We start from the raw sequence: 21,381 nt of genomic DNA on the forward strand, positions 1-21,381 counted from the left end.
GGTCTCTTCTAACACCTTATTTCTCTGCAGCTCTGCTTTTTATTTCTGTTCCTGTTTTTTTCTGTCTCTTTCTCAGATTCTATCCCTTTCTGTCCACCTTTTTCTGACTCTCTTCCTCTGTCTCTCGTTGCTTCTTTCTTCCTGTTTCTCTTCTTTCTTTCTGTAGTAACTCTTCTCCATTGTCCTCTGCCTTTCCTCCACCCACATCTCTACCTGTCTTTATTTCTCTCTTTTACTCTATTTATATATTCTCTGGGTCTCTCGTGTTTTTGTATGCATGGCATGCATCTCTCTCTCTCTCCCTTTCCCCGCCTTTTCCCTCAACCTCTCCCCCCACCCCACCCCCGCCCATATGCTCCAAAGGAGGCCTAACTGTAAATACTTGGAAAAGCACAGGCTGCTGTTGGAAGAAAGCAGAGATTACAACTCCTTCTCCAATGTTCATGGAGGCCTCATATCCTGATATGAGGGCCCAGCTGTTGGGTGTCACATGCTGGGAAGATGACAACTGAACCTCACTGACAGGACAAGCAAAGGCCACAATTGCTCCGTTTTTACTGTAAATCAAATCCAGGCATTGACTCCTGGGGAGAAAGGGAGCAGCTGGGACGTCAGAGGGAGGGAGACAGGTGATGACGCTGGAGTGGGGACCTTGTCCTGGTCCTCCCTTGCAGGGGCCTCCAGAGCAAGTTCTTTTCTTCTGGGGCTTTGGGCTCCTCATCTGTAAAGTGGGGGTGACAGGGCCTGCTCTGCAAGCTCCCTGGCTCCTCTTGAGAGGCCTCAGCCCCAAGGTTCCTCTCCAGGAAAAGGCCCCAAAGTCAGCATGGGAGATGGAGGCAGCGTCTTCACTGAGCCCTGACTGTCTGGCCCCCAGGGAGACTCCCCTCCCTGACCCGCAGCAGGGCCTGGAAAATGCTTATTGAATCGATGAATCAGTGTGAAATTGGGACGAAGAGGTACCCGCCTCCGAAATCCTGCTCAGCAGAGGACACTATGTCACACTCCCCCATACACTTCCACCGCTTCTCTGCTCCTTTTCAGAACCTCTTCCCGGGTAACATGCCCTATGTCTTACCCACATTGTTTAGTGTCTGTCTGTCACACGCACACACACACAAATCGCAACTCTGAGAGGGCATTTTTGTCACTTTGATTCACTGCTAAATCCCCGGTCCCCCAAACAGCACCTGGCAAGTCAGACATCCAGCACGTAGCTGCTGAATGAACAAATACATGAATGAGTGACTGGAGTGACAAGCAACAGCATCGCCTGCGGAACTTTGGTAAATAAGTGCCCACTTTTTGAGGTTTTCATTCTATTGGGCTCAGTTGAGGCCCAACTGTTAGAAATTTTCTTTAAGTTCCCAGGTGATGCTAATGTGAAGCCCATTGAGAACCACTGTCTTAACACCTGTGCACCTCCTTACCAGCTGCTGAAAACCTGTAGAGCAGGGATGTCAAACTCATTTTCCCCGGGGGGCCACATCAGCCTCACAGTTGCCTTCAAACGGCTGAGTGTAATTTCAACTCCTTAACAGTTAAGGAGTAGTTACATTTACACAGTCCTAAAATTATTTCGACCCTTTGAGGGCAACCGCGAGGCTGATGTGGCCCCCAGTGAAAATGAGTTTGACACCCCTGCTCTAGAGAGGTTCCCATTGCTCTCAAAATACAATCTCAATGGCAGGAAATGGAATTGAATGGAATGGAATATTCCAGAGCTTGCTCAGTCATTAGCATCTCCTTACTATGGACTGCAGGCACTACCTTCCCGCCTCCTCACCCTCCCCTCACTTCTGCACTTCACCTCCCACCACTCTACCTCTGCTCTCCTTCCTTTCCTTCAAACACAAAAACCTGTTACAAGCTCAAGGCCTTCACGTTCACCTGCCTGGTCTGCTGTTTCCCCGCATAGCAGCTTCCTCATCCAGGTCTTGGCACAATGCCTCCTCCTCCAAGAGGCCCTTCCTGACTGTCTGGCTGGAGTGTCTCTCCCAGTTACCCTCAATCTCCTGAGCCAGCTCTATGCTCTTACAACACTAACTACTATCCGAATCTCCCATATGTACTGCTGGTCCACGTGTTTATCACCTGTCCCCATGTAGGTTAGTGAGGGCAGAGGTCTTTCCGTCCACCCCCACCAGTGCAACCCCCAACCCTAGAATAGTTCTTGACACGTAGTAGGTGTTTAGTCAATATTTATTGAATGAGTGGGATTCTTTTCCACGAGTTGTCAGTTCCGTGGGCACACACGTGGTCTCTTTTCTTATTTATTCTCATTACCCCAGCAGGATGCCTCAACATCAGCACCACTTACGTGCGGGACTGGACCATTCTTCGTTGCAAGGGCCGTCCTACGACCTGACCTGTAGAGGTTAAGCAACATCCCCTGCCGCCACCCACTAGATGCCAGTAGCACTCCGCAGTTGTATCAACCAAATATGTCTCTAGACAAATGTCTCAGATTGGAGGGAGCGGGGTTAGTCCCCCCTGAGAACCCCTCCCCTGCAGTGTTTGCCCCAGTCATTGCTGGGCCCCCAGAAGGCTGAAAACAATGTTCTGGGACTGGTTAATGAAGCCTCTCTCTGGCGCAGTTCCATGATATGACCAGCAGGTGGCAGAAAAGACCACCTTTTCACTAGCATGGTTGCCCTCACTTAAAGAAAGAAAATTTTTTCTTTTCCCCAGCCTAGTAACTGATTTTGCAACCGTGTTCACTCACCCAGGATGGGCTTTGTGAGCAATCTATTCAGTCTGCGCTTTTCCAGACTACACAGGAAGGAGCAGCCACATCCTAACTCAAACACAGACAGAAAGTCAAGCAGCACAGGAATTGGTAGCAATGGAAAGTCATCTTGGAATCAGGCAGATCTGCATTTCAGTTATGTTTGTATCCCTTTCTCTCTGTGCCATTGGTCACTTAACTTAACCTGTCTGAATCACACAGGGTAACCACATCTAGCCATGAACCTGTTTAAAAAAGCTGTGATAAAGGATTGAGCACTGTTCTGGATGGAGGAATATGCCACTAGTTCGCTGGGCACCTTTGTGCAACTCACCTAACCTCTCTGGTCTCCCATTTCCTTAACAATGAAGAGAAAATGATCCACAGGGCAGAGGTGAGAATGAAATGAAGCCAGAGTAGGCACATGGAGGTTACAATCTGTAAAGTTCTGACTAGGATTGAGCATTTGGTTTTGTTAATTTACCGGTTCTGCACTCCCTCAGCCTCCTTCAGCCCACAGCACACATCACCCCAGGCAGCACAGGCTCTGGGATATCAGCCAGGTCCGGAGCTCAGTCCACAGCCTGGCCTCCACTGGTGGTCTTGATGGCTCAGGAGGCCAGAGCCCACTAAGGTGGGTCCATGAGGCCCCAGGCCGGCCTCCCTCCCACCACGAGGCATCCAGGCTCAGATGGCCTGGTCCTGCCTCCGTCTCAGGCTGAGCAGGCGGGCCGCTGCCAGAAAGGCTGCCCCAGTGAGCAGCTCGGTGATGAAACTGATCCAGCCCAGAGCCAGGGACCAGCCGAAGCGGATGTCCACCTGGTCGAGTAGGGCCTTCTCCTCCAGGAGACAGAGTGCCTCCCGGAAGGCGGCGGCGGAATACGCAATGTAGATGCTGATGCCGGCAAGGGTGACCAGGGCTGCAGGGAGAGCAAGGAAAGCAGATCAGCCCTCAGCACCTGCTGTCTTCCTTCCCACCCAGCCCAGCCACACTGCCCTCTCCCAGCTCCGTCCTCCTCCCTACCCCAGGACCTCTGCCCACAGCACACCCCAGTGCCCCATGCGCCCCGCACCCCACTTCCCTTCCCTTCCTCCTGCCATCGGTTAACTCTGTTCCCTCCCCCCATCTCAGCTCACAAGTCCAATCCCACCTGTGGCCTCACAGCAGCACATAGCCTTCCGTCACTGCCCAGCTCAGACCTGCCATTTTGCATTTATTTGTGAACTGACTTCACTGATGAGATATGAGTTCCAGGGGCCTTATCCTGGCTTCCCCAGCACCCAGGACAGCGCATGGCACAAGGTGCGAATTCAAAGATATGCAGTTAGAGCTGTGCTGTCCAGTCCAGTTGCCTCTGGCCACATGTGGCTGTGCAAGCTTCATTTAGGTAAACAGCGCAGCCCTTCGTTGGCACCCGCCGTGGCCACGTGCTCCACAGCCTGGTCTGTGGCTCCCCCACAGCACAGCACAGGACAGTGAACTTCACGGTCACGGGAAGTTCCACTAGGCAGTGCCGGGTTCAAGACTTAGCCATTGGGCAAACTATGAACACCAATATTAATCATAATAGTGGTGGTCGGAGGAGACCTCACAATGTTTGCACCTCTGCTCATTCCTTTTACTTTCCCCCCTGGATTCCCTGTGTGTGTGTGTCATCGCCGCTTCCGTTCTTGTTTAAAGGAGGGGCCATTTCAAGCACACAGGAAGTGGGGTCTAAGAACACCCAGCTGTGTGCTGGGTTCCATCTCTGAGAGCCTCTGGCCTGCCAGCCAAACAGTATTGCCAGTTTTCTAATCAATGGAAGCAGCATCTGTCAGAATGGCAGGTGCCCATGAGACTGGGGCGGCCGGAGGGAGGGTCTCCTGACACCTGCAGCCTAAAGCAGAAGCTCTCTCAGGGCGGCTTCTCTGGTCAAATCACAGACGCAGTTCCCAGTGCCTGGCCCCACCCCTCTGCTCCTCTCTGGGGACCACAGCCCCAAGGACCCTGGGCTGGAAACCGCTCACCACTTCTGGCTAGGATATCACAGGTGGGAAAGCTGAGCCCAGAGAGGCGATGGGACCCCCAAACTCTCCCCTGCTGAGGTTCATGCATACCCCTCCTGGAGCCTGAGCCCCATGCAGGGTGGGCACCCACCTCCAAAGAGGAAGAGGGTCCCTGTGAGCAGGAGGAGGAGGGAGGCTCGAAGGAGGAAGCTCAGAAACCCTGTCATCCCCCCAAACACCATCAGGATCAGGCTGAGCGGAAGCAGAATCACAAAGGTCCCGTGCATGGCTGAGGAGAGAAAGGAGGACAGTGGGCAGAGAAGTGTTATGAGCATCCTCCAGTTAGTCAACAAACATTTCCTGAGCACATCCTGTGGGCCTGCACCCAAATGCTGGGGGCAGGGGAATTAACACTGCCGTTACTACTTGGAATAAAAATAACAGTAACAGTTACTGAGGCTTTGTGTTGTATAAGCATCAGACTTAATCCTCATGCCCTCTGTGAGGTAGGTACGGTTATCGCTCATTCGCTAATTCACTCAGTACGTGTTTATTGAGTGCATACTTTGTGCCAGGCACATTGGCACAGCTGGTTCTGTAACGAACACACCAAGACTTCTTCCCTCACGGGGCTGATATTTAGTGAGTGGGGTCAAGTAGTGAACAAAAAAATAAGTGACAAAGTTGACAGATGGTGACAAATGGCCTGGGGAGGGAAGTGAATGAAGCAGAGAAGGGGTTAGGGCAGTGGTTTTATGGAGGAAGTGGCATTCAAGTAAAGACCTGAAAGAGGTGAGGGGGCAGCTATGCACAATGAAGGGCAAGAAGGCAGAGGTCACAGGCCAAGGGAGGAGCAGGTGCACAGTCCATGACGGGAGTGCACCTGGTGAGATGGGGTCCCCTGGGGGAAGCCGGTGAGGGGGGCATGGAGTGATGGAAAAGAGTGATACATTACATTACATTACATTACATTACAAGACACGACCAGAACGTGCATTACAAAATCAGAAAGTAGAAAACGAATTTTGTGAAAGTCAAGACCCATGATGAGATAGGCTCAGGTGGAGAGAGGGATGGAGGAAGTCTGGGGTTTCAAGATCTCAAGTTCTAAACATTTGCCTTCACTTTGGCTCTGAGGTTGCTGGCAGCCAAGGCAGAAAGGGAAACAATTGCAAAGTTCTTTTTCACTACTCATTCATTTACCAAATAGTTCTTGGTCATTTACCATGAGCTGGGCACCGGGCCTCTTTAAATCCTTTTGGTAACAAGATAGGCATGAAAATAAATACCTTCTTCTCATCCTTTAGAACAAGGGAAGGAGTATTCCTTCCAAGAAGTCTTTCTTTACACCCACGCCTGCCACTGTCCCCTGCTCTGTACCCCCTCAGCTCCCATTTTCACCCTGTGCTGGCATGTGTTTTCTAGGGTTGAAGGCATCTAAGTCACTTTTCTGTGTCACCTGTTAAGCTGTGATTTCCTTGATGAGCCAGATCTTTTCTCCTTTTGTAGAATGGTATCCCTGTGTCTAGTAGAGCTCTTAAGATATGGTGAGTGTTCAAGAGGTATTTGTTGACCTAATTAATTAAGAGCTAGACAGTGTGGCTCTAAGGCAATAAAAATAGGGCAGTTTCTTTTTTTCCCACAATGTACTTAGGATGCACCTGTGCTCCCTGACGAAGCTCTCGTGTGTTTTTGTGTGTGTGTGCATGTGTGTGCATGTTAGACAGACAGAAGGAGAGAGTGACAGAACATATCTTTAAATATGTGAGTGTTTTTTAAACTTTGCCTTCTTTATTCTCCACTACTACTACACACAATTCTGTCAAGAAGTAAATTGAAAAAATATGGTTACAAAGGTCATATATTACGTGCTAAGGATGTTACTATGCCAAGACAAATTGGGTGTTTTTCATGGACATCACTAAAGATTACCAGTATCTGTTTTTTCTCATGCCTGGACATAAAGAAGATGACTACACCACCCAGGACCTCTGATTAGGCAGCATCATGTGTTCCTGGCCTACAGATAGTGAGAAGAAATGCCTAACAAGATGACATGGCAAAAAGCCCCTGAGCAACCTGTCCTCCTCCTTCCCTGCTGTGGTTCCTAAGAGGCCAGTTGTTGGGACGCAGTTTCTAAGAAATAAAAAAAAGAAACCAAGGAAGCTGGTGAGATGACCTCACAGTTAAAAATGTGGACTTCAGAGCCAGATGATCAGCATTTGAATTCAGGCTCTGACTGGGGGCTTGGGCCTGTCCCTTAGCTCCTCAGGGGCTCCGTCGCCACATCTGTGAGAGGGAGGAAGTGATACGTATTGTCATAAGGACAACATGTCTAAGGACCATGGGGCAACACAGGGAAACGTAAGGCATTCGGTTCATGTCCTGTGCAGTGAGTGCTACGTAAATCATAAGCCCACCGATAGCAGAGAAGGTGAAGACGATAACTCAGTCTGACTTCCAGTGTGGCCAGATCGCTTTGTCTTCAACCCCCTCAGTGCCACCGTCCGCGGTGAGTCAAGAAAACACCCATCTCCCTCCCAAGACTGTCACAGGAGAAAAGGTGATTCAGGAGACGAGACCTATGCTCTTTCTTCCTTCCTGCCTCCCTCTCCTTCCTTCCTTTCTCAAAGAAAAATCTTAGGCAAAGAAGCAAAGAGCCAGTGTAAAAACCTGGTTCCAAAGGCCTGGAGCCTGCATGGCCCTGCCTCCAGACGATGGCTGAGAAATGAAATCACTTCTCATTTAGAAATTAATGAGGTTTCCCAGAACCGGTTCAGCCTTGACGCCTGCATGCAGAGTCCCCAGACACGCTGCAAGCTGACTTGATGTACGTATTCAATTAAAAGCCTGGTAAGAACAGGCTCCCCTTGGGAGAGTTGTAAGATCCCCCGCCGAAATTTGGTTTAGCTATTTTTTTTTTCATGTGCCTTAGTCTTTGTTATTTCTTAATTTTTCAGAACTGCAGTCTTGGAACAGTTCATTCTCTTTGGGTTTGTACCCATCTCCAACCACATCTCAGTAGAAACAAATAAATGCCTATAAGCCTCTGATAAGGTCTAAGCTCTACTGCGGAGCCTGGGGACACCGCTGTGGACGAGGCCCCTGTCCTCAGTACAGGAGAGAGACTAGCAAGAAAACAGGGGGCAATTAAAAACTTGGGTGGGTCACAAAGGACATAAGTATAATAACATGGAAAAAACAGGATGGGTAGAGAGTGGAGGGCCACCTCTTTGTATACAGTGGTTACATTTGTTTCCTAGGCTGCTGCAACAAGTTACTGCAAACGAGGTGTCTTAAACACAGCAGGAATCTCGTCTCTCATGCTTCTGGAGGATTCAAGTCCACAATCAAGGTGTCAGCAGAACCACACTTTCTCCAGAAGCTCGCAGGGAGAGTTCTTCTTCGCCTCTTCCAGCTTCCAGTGGTTGCTGACAATGTCTTTGATATTCCTTGGCTTGGGGCAGCCTCACTCCAATACCTGTCTCCATATTCATATGGTCTTCTCTTCTCTGTGATTCTCCTTTTCTTATAAGGACAGTTGTTATAGGATTTAGGGCCCACCAATTTAATTCAGAATAATGTTCTCTCAAGACCCTTAATTACATCTATAAAGACATTTCGTCCAAATAAGGTCACATTCCCAGGTACCAGGGGCTAGGATGTGGGCCTACCTTGAGGGGGGGAAGGGGTAACACCTTTCCATCCATTACAGTTTACAGTAGGAACTCAACAGATGATAGCTAAGATTACTCTGTAAAATTAATATTAATAATAATGTTGGCAGGTCATGGTTTCATCAAGGGCAAGTGTGTGCCCAAATGCAAGAGATCTTTTTGACTCAAAAATGCTTTGTTATTAGATACCTACTGAATGGAAGAAAATATTTGCAAATGATACATCTGATAAAGGGTTAATACCCAAAAAAGAACTCATACAACTTAACGGCAAAAATAAAACTTCAGTTTTTAAAAACATGAGCAGAGGACCTGAACAGACATTTCTCCAAAGAGGACATACAAATGGCTAATAGACATATGAAAAGATGCTCAGTGTCACTAATTGTCAAGGAAATGCAAATTAAAACCACAATGAGATATCATCTCACACCTGTCAGAATGGCTATCATCAATAAATCAACAAACAACAAGTGCTGGCAAGGATGTAGAGAAAGGGAAACCCTTTTGCACTGTTGGTGGGAAACAAATTGGTACAGCCTCTGTAGAAAGCAGTATGGAATTACCTCAAAAAATTAAAAATGGAACTGCTTTATGATCAGCAATTCCACTTCTGGGTATTTATCCAAAGAAACCCAACACACTAATTCAAAAAAATGCATGCACTCCCATGTTTATTGCAGCATTACTAGTAATAGCCAAAACATGGAAGCAACCTAAGGGTCCACTGATAGACAAACAGATAAATAAAAAGTGGTGAAGCTGGTGGCGAAGGCAAACATGGCTCGCCTCTTCACACAACCACATCAAAATTACAACTGAAATATAAAACAACCACCACTCAGAACTGTCAGAAATTGAGTTCAGTGGAAGCCTGACAACTACAAAATTAAAGAAACCACATCCATCTAGACTGTTAGGAGGGATGCAGATGTGGAATAGGCTGGTCCCACACTCACGTGTGGTGGATAAAAATTTGGGAGGGATACCTGAGGAGCAAGGAGTCCCAGCCCTACTCCAGGTACCCCCAGCCCAGGATTCCAGTGCCAGGAAGATAAGTCCACACAACTTCTGGCTGCAAAAACCAGCAGGGATTGAGTCAGTGGAAGAAACTGCTGGAATCCCAAGCAGTTCCTCTTAAAGAACACACACATGGACTCACCTTCTCCGACTCACTCCCTCTAAGCTCCAGCACTGGGGTAGCAGCTTGAAGGGTACCGGTAGTATACATGGAGAAACTGAAATGTCTGGCATCAAGGTGAGCAGAAGCCATTGTCCCTTTTCTAAACCCTCTCCCCACAGAGCCAGCAAGCTGAGGCCATATCTGAGTCTCCATCAACCTGGTTCTTACACAGTTTGACCCACCTTGGAGATCCTCAGAGACTCTACCCCGCCTAATTTACATGCCTACTCAAGCTGCTTTTCCATATGAAGGGCTGGTCTTGGCTCATGCTTCACAACTTCCTAAATCCTATCAAACAAGCAACATCTGGCTTCAGTGAGCCCCAGGCCAGGCATTCACAACAGCCAGCCTAGATTCACAGCTTGGCTTTGCCTGGGAATCTCCAAACCCAGCATGAGTAGCAGCCATCTCATATTGCTTTACAGCTCAGCAGAGCACCACAGGCAAAATACAGGTGAGGGCTAAACTTGGCCTGCACCATCTGGGGTGCAAGAAATCCCAGGGCCAGTGCAACCAGTGGACAGCTACAGACCACATCGGAGCACCACCACCCTGTCCCTGCATAGCTGATGCTCCATGGAGGGCAGAAGTCGGTGCTCAGTGGTCACAGCCAATACTTGCAGATGACTGGCCTGGTAAATCCCTGTAGTTCATCTGCCAACAGCAACCAAGTCTCAACTACAACAGGAGGGTATACTTAGAACACATGAAAAGAGCACCTCCAGTACCCAGCTTGGATGATAGGGGAGGTTGTGCCACCAGACCATACAGGACACCTACCACTTTAGGCCACACTACCAAGACACGGAGTCAAAGTAGCTCTACCTAATACATAGAAACAAACACAGGGAAGCTGCCAAAACGAGGAGACAAAGAAACATGGCCCAAATAAAAGAACAGATCAAAACTCCAGAAAAAGAACTAAAGAAAATGGAGATCAGCAATATATCAGATTCAGAGTTCAAAGCACTGGTTATAAGGATGCTCAAGGAACATAGTGAGGACCTCAATGGCATTAAAAAAGATCCAGTCAGGAATGAAGGATTCACTAATTGAAATAAAGGACAAGTTACAAGGAAAAAACAGTACAGAGGATGAAGCCAAGAATTGAATCAATGATTTGGGACATAAGGAAGCAAAACGCAACAAATCAGAACAAGAAGAAGAAAGAAGAATCAAAAAAAATGAGAAAAGTATAATCAGCCTCTGGAACAACTTCAAGAGGTCCAACATTCTCATCATAGGTGTGCCAGAAAGAGAAGAGAAAGAACAAGAAATTGGAAATCTATTTGAAAAAATAATGAAAGAAAACTTCCCTAATTTCATGAAGGAAATAGACATGCAAGCCCAGGAAGCACAGAGAGTCCCAATTATGATGGATGCAAAGAGGCTCACTCCAAGACACATCATAATTAACATGTCAATGATTAAATATAAAGGAAAGAATCTTAAAAGCAGCAAGAGAAAAGCAGTTAATTATCTACAGGGGAGTTCCCATAAGACAGTCAGCTGATTTCTCAAAAGAAACTTTGAGGGCTAGAAGAGATTGGTAAGAAATATTGAAAGCCATGAAAAGCAGGGACCTACCGCCAAGATTGTTCTATTCAGAAAATATATCATTTAGAATTGAAGGGCAAATAAAGAGCTTTCCAGACAAGAAAAAACTAAAGGGGTTCATCATCACCAAACCATTATTCTATCAAAACTATGAACAATAAAATGACAAAAAATACAAATCAACAATTGAATCTAAAAAAGCAAACAAGAAGAACAGAGACAAAATCATGGCTACAGAGAGCATTTTGATGGTTGCCATATGGTGGGGGCTGTGGGGGAGTGGATGAAGAGGTAAGAGGATTAAGAAGTACAAATAGGTAGTTACAGAATAGCCATAGGGATATAAAGTACAGTGTAGGAAATGGAGTACTCATCACCCGTGGACATGAACAACGGTGCGGGTATTGCCGGAGGGACTTGAGGGTGTTTGGTGGGGGGACCAAAGGGAGAAAAATCAGGGCAACTGTACTAGCAAAATCAATACAATGTAGTAAAAAGAAAAAAAAAAGTGGTGCACATATACAATGAAATATGACTCAGCCATAACAAAAGATGAAATCTTGACATCTGCAACAACACAGATGGACATAGAGGGTATTATGCTAAGTGAAGTAAGTCAGCCAGAGAAAGACAAATAACGAATCTTCACATATGTGGAATACATACAAACAAACAAAACAAAACCAAAAAAGTGCTGTGTTACAAGTAAAAAGAAAGCAAACCCAGAAAGAAGCAAAGGTGTTCCCACCAAGGGAACCTGTAACTGCTCCACTGTCGCCCTGTTCACAGAACGGCTCATTGGGAAAACCAGGCTCCCACAATGCTCGAGAGATCAGAGAGCCCCCAGGTGGTGAGCTAAGTAACAGTAATTCTACTCCTTTTTTTTTTTTTTTTTTTTTTTTTTATTGTTGTCAAGTTCAGTTTTCATAGTTCTACTCTTAAAGACAGCAGGGACATACCTTTCCTTCAGAAACATCGGAAGCTCTGGCAAAAGGAGAACATCTCAGGAACGATTTCCCAAGGGGAAATGTCACTGTCTTTATTTTCAAACCTTGTCAATGGACTTTGAGACTCCAAGATGGGCTCAAAGACATTCAGTCCTACTAAGCCTGGTAAGAAAGAGGATTTTTTTAATTTTTGTAGATATTTGTCCTTGAGTCTGTTATCACCAGAACTTAGCCCCCTTGAAGACAGGGACTGCATCCCATTCATCTTCATGGTCTCCGAGATGCATTGTGGTGACAGGGGAGGAGCAGGACTCTACAAGCAAAGAGCTAGGTTCAAATCCTGACTCCACCTCTTACCAAGCAAATGACATCACCTCTCAAAAGCCTGTTTTCTCACCTGTCATTTGGACCATGAATTATCTTCTGACTTTGCCAAGCTGTTGTTGCATTTGAATGTTTGAATAATTGTTTCTTTCCTGTCCTCAAGTACCTTAGGCTCTGCCAGGTAGGACTTTTTAGCTCCCATTTCACAGATGAGAAAACTGGGGTTCAAGGTGCATATGTATGTCAGTGGCTCAAGATAGAACAACTATGAAGTGTCAGAACTGAAATGACAAAACAAAGGAGGCTGACGAAGGGTAGCGAGAGTGCAGACCAGGGGTGTGTAACTCAGCCTGGGAGTAAGGAAGGGCTTGGGTGTTAGGGAGGCAGCTGAGACCTGGAGGATAAATGAGGAGGCATTAACTGAACAGAAAGGAAGGGTGAATGTTCCCAAAAGAGGGGGCAGAATGTGCCAAGACCCCAAAGCAGGAGATACCCAGAAGCACAAGCATAGCTCGGCTCTTACAGCTGGAGAGACAGGCAGGGGTCACAATTAGTTACCTGCACCTCACTCAGGAGAAATCTAACCTCTAGGACATCCTCTTGGGACTTGTTTGATAACAATATATAACATTCTTCTTAGGAAAAAAATCAAACAAGACCTGTTTGGCCACCCCCCAACTCCTTTCTTCCTTTCCTCCCAGAGTGAACCTCCAGCAGTGCTTGGAGGCACACCTTTCCAGTCTTTTTTCTCTATCTTCCCATGTAACTACCCATCTTCCCATATATTTACCTATTTCTCTAGGATGCAGACTTGGTCACACTTTAACACATCTGAAAACGGGATGTGTTTGACCATATGTGGCATCCCACATTTAGAGTGAGCAGGGTTGTTTTCTTTCTTAATGGAATATAAAAGGAAGGTGTGTCTTAAAATTTTGGCATATACCCATAGGAAAGGTATAATATTGGGGGTTGCGGGGAAGGAAAACAAATGGAATCATATTGCCCATAACACTCTGAACCTGCTTTTTTCATTCTGCAGTATATCATGGTGTCCTATCCATGTTAGTATGTTATTTTTACAGGACACATAATATTCCTTAGAATGAATGTGCCACACATGTAAACACTTAGCCATAACTCCGTGCATGGGCACTGAGGCTGCGTCTTGTTTTTCAATGTTACAAAAACGGTATGGTAAACCTCTTCTTAGAAGCCTCTCATGGCAAATCCCAAGCAGTGGAATTACTTTGAATATGGATTTTGTTTTAGTTTAGACTGTGTACATAACTTTCAAGGGGGTACCCTGATGCCTGGGGCTTCATGCCTAGAGTAGAGACCCCAGGCTCCTGCTGCCTCCTCCCTGCCTACAGCACAGCTATGCATACAACACACTAAAAGTTTCCTCCTGGGCCCAGGCAGCCTCTTAACACCATTATGTCCCCAAACCCCTCTCTGTGCCTGTCCCTGCCACCTCGTCTCCTGTGACTGGTCCCAGGCCCTGTGGGAGAGCTGGTTTTAATTGGCCATGCCACTAAAACAGTCCAGCACCCAGCAACACTGGAAGCCAATCTCATGATTTTCCAACCTCACCTCCTCAGAGGACAGCCAGGTCAGGCCACTAGCCCTCAGTCCAGCTTCTGCCACTGGTTTGCTGTGTTGGGCCAGACATTGATCCCTGTGGGTCTGTGGTGCTTATCTGTAGCACAACCCGCTTGACCTTTCTCCTGGCTCTTAGGAGATGACAGAGTAGTAAGGCATGGGGAGGGCACAAGGTGCATCTAAAAAGCACTCTCTGTCCCACCCTCCAGAAACTCTGCCTTCCAGCTGTGTCTGGGACACACCAAGCTCCATTCTGCCTCGTGCGTCTGCACTGACTGTTCCTCCTCATCTCAGGTTGCCTGTCTAGAGGCGGCAGAGTAGCAGAGAGGAACTCCAAACCCAAGAAACAGGCGAGGAGCTCCTCCTCTGGACTGACGTGGCCTCTGGTCTTAGCACCATAATATACTTATAATATACGGAAATTATACTTGGTGTAGCATCATTCTAAAAGGGTGGAAACTGCCTGGGTTCAAGTCCCAGATCTACCAATTACTATGCAATCTTTGGTAACTTACCTAACCTCTCTGAGCCTTGGTTTTCTCATTAGAAAAGTGAGGATGATAACAATAGTACCTGCCTCATAAGATTGTTGTGAAAGTTAGCTCCATTTTACAGATGAGAAGCCTGAGGCTAAGGGAAGCACTATGACTTAAGACTATGAAGAGGAGATACCAGTTGAGCCCCTACTGTGTGCAGTGCCATGTGCACTGGTTGCTTTGCTTATGTGACCTCATTTCATCTCAAAGCAGCCTATTTATGGAAGCAGGGGACTTGCCAGAAGTCACGCAGCTGATAAGAGATGGGCCTTTATCTATGATGTAGCTGACCCCATCCTTGTTACAAGTAGCACATGACACAGCCTGGCCAATTAGCACATCCCATCCCCTCCACCACAGTGATTGGCTCAGACCTGGGCATGTGATCTAATTTGGTCCAATGAGAAGCCTACCTGAAAGTTTTGCAGAATTATTGGGAAATAGAAAGCCTCCTTTTGCTTGAGTTGCTAAGACTGGAGAGGATTTGCAAACAGAACCCAAGCAGACACCCAGAGAGGAGAAGAGAGAAACTGAGCTTTAGTTCTCTGAATGTCCAGAGGTTGGAGCTTCCCAGTTACATGGACTAGGAAACAAGTTTAAACAAGTATGATTTGAGTTTCTGTCGCTTGCCACCAAAAGACTCCTGCTAGTACAACTAGACTATGACTCTTTTATCTCCACAGTGGTGAATTGGATGACCTCTCTCCACCAAAAATTATTCCAGTTCCTTGCCAAGGAACCAAAGCCACAATATCCCCAGAGCTAATCTGAAGGACAAAGTGGACTTTCATTGGGCACTGAAGTGGTCTACATGCTTGGGTTTTCTTGGAGGACAAATCCAGGATTCTTACCATACACCCCCACTAGGATTTGTCCAGGAAGCTGACTCGGAAAACACGCTGCTTTGACAGCTGGCCTCTCTCCTTTATGGCCTGTGCAGCAGGTCCTTAAAGTAATGAAATGTCTTCACATAATAAAAGAGCTGGAACAAGATTCAAAATTCATTCTGGGGATGAAAAGTTTCTGGGAAAAGCTCTTTCCAGGGGTGATTTGAAGCAAGCACACAGTCTGGAGGGGCATCCTGCTCTTTTCCGTGATGATAGGATGGTAATAATAGCGGCTGCCACTTAAGGTGCACTTACAGGAGCCAGGCACTGCCTACGGCTCTTTAAATGCACTCTCCCATTTCATCTTCACAATATCCTTATGAAGAGAGATTACAGTTATCCTCATTTTGCCCATGAGAAGTGCAGAAACTTGTCCAGGTCACATGCCTAGTTGGCAGTAAGGCTAGGGGTTAGTCCTAGGTCAGAGGGTGAACAATCGAACAGACTCTGGCTGTGAGTTTTGCCTGATTTTTTGGAGCATGCAGGGTTGTTGCATCATCAAGTTTCACAAAGAAGCCAGACCAATGGCAACTGTAGTTAACCATCCAATTTACCCATAGATGTGACAAGTCGGCTGAATGCCAGCACCCAGCCCAGCAAAGAATCGGCACTCCATGGATGTGGCTGCATCTAAAAGAGGCTGGAAGATGGTCAATAGGACTTGTTTTTATTGAGCACTTACTATGTGTCTAGTACTTTTATACTGAATCACTCTTTAATGCAGCATAGACATTGCACAACAACCAGGCACTTTGTGAGGTCCAAAGTAAGGTTAATTTTTTCACACAGCTAGTTTGTGGAATCCTGACCACACCCCCTCATGGCTTTTACATCTCATTTTGATAGATGTGGAAAGTGAGGCTCAGAGAGGTTAGGATACCTGTCCCAGGTTCCCAGAGAGTCCTGATAAGGGACTGAGCTGGGATTTGACCCCCATCTCCCTCACTTCAAGGGCAGGAACTCTTGATTATTCTTGAAACAATGCTCAAGAACACCCAAAGTTCCTACTGGTCCAGCTTGGGGCTGAGGACAGAGTCCATGGTACCTCTGTCTTTCAACAACCTCCCACCTATTCCAGGTATCTGGAGGATGTCTCTTTCAGTGGGACTTGATGTCGTGGTATGCTAGAACTGGATCATATCAGCTCACAAGAACCAACAGTTACGTTTTTATGAATTTTGTGAGCCAGCTGACAACATGTTGATAGCTTCAAATTGACCACAGCAGAGATATTTACACGACAGAAATCAGCAAATGAAACAAATCAAGACTGCCCCCTTCCCCAGAGAGCCAATTGTTAAATATTTCCCACTATGCCACTGGACTTCAGTGAAACAATTCTGGTTCATTAATTTACTCACTCACTCATTCAACAGATATATTGAGTTCCAGCTCTAATGCAATATAGTCTGCATACACTCTCATACCTACTCAGCAAACTTTGGCTTAAGGCCTACTCTGTGCCAGGCTCTGTGCTAAGTACTGGGGATTCTGCAGTGGCAAGATACACATGGTCCCTACCCTCATGAAGTTCACATGCTACTGAGGGCATCAGATTTTAACCCCCAAAATGCCACACAGCCCACACCAGGAGTAGGAGGAGCTTGACCAAGTCAAGCTGGCAGGTGGGAGCGGGCAGACTCCAGGTAGAAGGAATGGCATGTGCAAAGCTCCTGTACAGGAAAAAACTTGCCATGTTCCAGGAACTGGCCCAAGGCCAGCATAGTTGGAGAGGAAAGAGCAAAGGGGAGAATGGAGTTGGAGAGGGACCCTGGCAACCCTAGTGGGCCAAGTTAGGGACAAGCCTTGGTAAGCCTATCAAAAACTGCCCACATTTTTTAACGTCTATGAAACTCAGCCTTCATTGCCTCATCAGAGCCTTTCTATGGTACCTCTCTGGGCCTCAGTGTTCTCACTGGAAAAGTGAAGACGATAATGGAAGCTGTGGGGATTAAAAGAACACACAGATGATTTAACTACATGCTAGCCCACTACAAGCCTCAATGAATTGAACTATTATATTTATCTCCCTCCTTCCACAAGTGTTCATTCAGCCCGTTTGCTTTCTTGCATTCAGTCCTTACACCATCACTAAGTTCCAAGCACTGTGCTAGGCACTTGGAAAATCAGCCATGACCAAGACAGACACACTGGCCCCTAGAGCAAGGGGGCTGTTCTCTGCCTACGAATTTCCTTCCTTGAATAGTCTGACAAATGCTACATTCCTGCCACAGTCAAGTGCTTTTGTATCCTCGACAGCAGTTACAAATAAGGCTGACATGGGGTGTGCCTTCTGGTCTACGGGATAAGACCTCCCCTCCTGGCAACATTCTGCTCTTCAGGCTGGTTTAGGTGTCTCTCTGGGATCAGTCACCCTCCTTCATGCTGCTGTTACTCTGAAATGTAACTGGGGAAGCTCGCCTCCATCTCCCCAGGCGGTCTGAGCTCCTGGAGGACAAGGCCTGGGTCATTATCACCAACACTGTGCCTAGAGCACAGAGAGCCTGTAGTCAACCTTTGTCAAATAAACCCTGAGCCGCCCCACGGTGCGAGTGGAGCGAGAGGGGCCCAGCCCGCTGCTCCCAACCCCACTGGCTCCTCTCTCCCGCGTCAGACCGCCCTGCTGCCCCCTCCGCCCTGCCCCCTCCCGCCGTTGTGAGAACTCCAAAACTGGTGGCCAGACCTCGAGTCTCCCCCCATGAACCCTCCCTGGACTCACTGAGAAGTTGTCGGCTAGAGTCGCTGACCGTCACGTTCTCCTGCCAAAAGGGGTTCATCAGTGGCGCGCACGGGCTCTGGACTGGAAGAGGCAGAGTAACCATTGTTTGGCACCCTAGAGTTGGGAACCCAGCCCGCAGATGCCCCACCGGGAGCTCTTGAGGAGAGCCCCTCTCAGAAGGATGCAGACAGCTGCCGCTCTCTGCCTACCGTCCTCCCACCCGGGCCCCCAGACACCGCGTTTAAGGCTTTGGAGGCTTGGAGAAAGGGTGCGCGCCCAGCAACAGGTCCCGGGCAAGCAGGGCACTGCGCAGGGGGCGCTGGCAGCCCCGGCCGAGTCCCCATGGGCCCCTTACCCCGGCAGGTCCGCCAGAGACCAGAGTGCGAGCTCAAAGGCTCGAGCTGGCTGCGGTTGGAGCCCCACGCACCGTCCTGAGCCCCCGGGCCGCCGCGCTCCAGACGCTGGGTGTCAATGATGTACCAGAAGTCGGTGCCGATGGCGGCCGCCAGGAGCACGAAGCTGAGCGCCCCAGCCAGCGCCGCCGCGCCCGCCAGCGCACCCAGGGGCACCCGCATGGCCCAGCTCCCAGTTCCACTGACCCCGCCGCCCAGCTAGGGTCTAGAACCCGGGCCGGGACTAGGATCCCTCCCACCGTCCCTGGCTCCGCCCCTCAGAGCCTCACCTGCGCCCTCAGACCACACACCTAGCCCAACGCACCCTCTCGTCCCATTCCTCACTTCTTTTCCAGACCATTCCCTTCCTATCCCCTGCCTCACTCTTCATGAACCCCCAGCTTTTGCCCAGTCTGCCCTGCCCTCCTTTTCCACCCCAGATCTGCTTGCTCTTCCACACCACCTCCTCAACTCCCCACTTCCCACCCACTGCGTCAGGGGTCCTCCCTCGACCGCCCTTCCACAGCTCCTGTCCTGCTCCACACCCGCCTGCCCCCTCCTCCTCTGTGTTCAACCCCGCGACGCAGGAGGCTGCGCGGTGTGCTGGAGGGAGGGTGTCCTTCCCACAAACTAGGAGGTAAGAAGGGGAGCTGTGGGCCTGATAGTCCCCAAGCTTGCAGATAATCTTCAACAGCCCCTCTCTGTCCAGCTTCAAAGACCCTTCCTCCAAAATCTACCTTCAGTTGATTTTTCCAGGTTTGCTACAAAGGAAAAAGGCAGACCCGTTTTTTATAAAAGTTCTTTAAATCAGTGGTCTAGGCCGATCCTCTTAGTCTGTTGTTTCAACCACCAAAGTCTTTCTTCCTCACCATGGCTGCCACCACCAGCACCACCAGCACCACCAGCACCATCACCACAACCATCACCACCAGCACCACCAGCACCCTTTCAATTGCACCATCTTCTTCACCACCATAAAACCTTTTATTCTTTCAAGAAATACTTTTTGAGTGCCCACTGTGTGCCAGACACTATTAGTGTGTGGTAAAAACATAGGTATGAACAACCGAAACACAGACCCTACCCATAAGAAGCGTATGGTGTAGGCCTCCTAGTCTTCAAAGCGAGTACACAAAGAAAATCATATTTGCAAGGCACACAGGGATAACTGGAAGAGGCTTTTAGATGCTGAAGATGACCAGCCTCAGGGACTACCGCAAACAAAGGCCCCTGGAGGGTGCCCTTATGACCAAGAGGTCAAAATCTTAGCACTTCTGTGACACATTCTTTTTTTAAATTTTTATTATTAGTTGATTACAGTTGTATGCCTTTTCTCCCCATCCCTCCACCCCACCCCAGCTGAACCCCGCTCCCTCCCCCACCTCCACCCTCCCCCTTGATTTTGTCCATGTGTCCTTTATAGTTGTTCCTGTAATCCTCTCTCCTCACTGTCCCCTCCCCACTCCCCCCTGACTATTGTTAGATTGTTCTTAACTTCAATGTCTCTGGTTATATTTTGTTTGCTTTTTTCTTCTATTGATTATGTTCCAGTTAAAGGTGAACTAGAGAGCATTATGCTAAGTGAAATAAGCCAGACGGTGAGGGACACATTCTTAAGAAAACATTGTGCCAAGACCCAAAAGTTGATGAATTAGAGAAAGAGTTATTAAACAAAATGTGCTTAGAACAGGGAGCTGTGAGAGAAAGTAACAGAGGGGACATCTCGTTTAGAGAGTCAGCATCCAGAAAGTGACCTCGATGCTGATGCATGCGGGAAGTAAGGGCATTTCATGTCTGAGGGATGGATTAGATTCGATGAAGGGTTTATTTTAGTACAGTCTAGAACAACTGACAGAAGAGTAATCAGACTGGAACGTAGTCAAAGAAGAGCAAGTAGAGAGAATTGAGATTACAGGGAATGGGGTACCATAGGGAGCCCGTGATGCTGGTCTTGAGGTCATAATCAACAGTTCGGATCCAAGTATAAGTCACTTGAATGGTTTTGAACAGAGAAGTGAAATTCTCTAATTTACATTTTTTTTAATTTCAACTCCATACTCGCTTTAATGTGGAGCATAAACTGTAGGGAGAGAGAAAGGGAAGGAAGCAAGGGGGCCATTTAGGAGGACATTGTAGGAGAAGCAGCAGGAGATGCTGGTGGCTTGGGCTAGGGTGGTGCCAGCAGTGAGCAAGGAGTAAAGCGAATAGATTGTTTTAAGTTGGGGGTTGGATGTATATTTGATAGTACTTAGTTCCAGACTGGAGTTGAGAATTATTCCTTTCCTAGTTACTTTATTCTCCCTTACCAATACTACCTTAATCTTCATCATCACATCCGCATCTTCATTATCAGGAGCATCAGCAGCATCCTGAACAGAGCTATCACCAGCAAGCACGTATCCTCCCCTTGGGTCTGCACAGCATCCTACTCCATCACCCCTTCAACCACCACCTTGACTGAGATGGATCTTCCCCATAACCACCACTACCGTTGGTTTTGCTTTCAACTCAGTCACCATCATCAAAACTGTCATCTCTTCCATCCACATTAGGGAGCTATTCAGTGAAGCTGGACCCCCAAATATGTCTTTAAAGGTTAATCTCTTCTGTCTCTCAATCACTCTGTCCCAGACCCTGTCTCTCTCCCCAACCCCGTCTCTCTTCCCAAACCCATCTCTCTCCCCATCTCTCAGTTGCTTTCCCCTCTCCCAGCTTCATTCCTCAGGCAGACTCTCATTTGCTGGATCCCAGGGGCTACCTTTCACAGCTCAGCAGCCCCAACAAAAGGAGGGAACATTTCCTTCAATGGTGTTAGCCAGTTTTCCAAAACTGATGTTCATTTGCCT

The 21,381-nt window shown here is 47.8% G+C and overlaps 1 protein-coding gene across 2 annotated transcripts; it reads right to left on the bottom strand.

The window, feature by feature from the left end:
• Nucleotides 1-2,195: 2,195 nt before the first annotated feature.
• Nucleotides 2,196-18,718, bottom strand: TMEM114 (transmembrane protein 114). Of its 2 annotated transcripts, XM_024553099.3 has the most exons (4): nt 18,499-18,718; nt 18,144-18,224; nt 4,863-5,000; nt 2,196-3,645 (listed from the first exon to the last, which is right to left on the bottom strand). In XM_024553099.3, the coding sequence occupies exons 1-4, from the start codon at nt 18,716-18,718 to the stop codon at nt 3,413-3,415; spliced, it is 672 nt and encodes a 223-aa protein (XP_024408867.2). In that variant the 3' UTR covers nt 2,196-3,412. The 2 variants fall into 2 exon arrangements, with proteins under 2 accessions (XP_024408867.2, XP_024408868.2); XM_024553100.3 differs by lacking the exon at nt 4,863-5,000.
• Nucleotides 18,719-21,381: the final 2,663 nt, after the last annotated feature.

Source organism: Desmodus rotundus, chromosome 1, assembly GCF_022682495.2.
Source record: "Desmodus rotundus isolate HL8 chromosome 1, HLdesRot8A.1, whole genome shotgun sequence".
In the NCBI taxonomy this organism is placed as follows: Eukaryota; Metazoa; Chordata; class Mammalia; order Chiroptera; family Phyllostomidae; genus Desmodus; species Desmodus rotundus.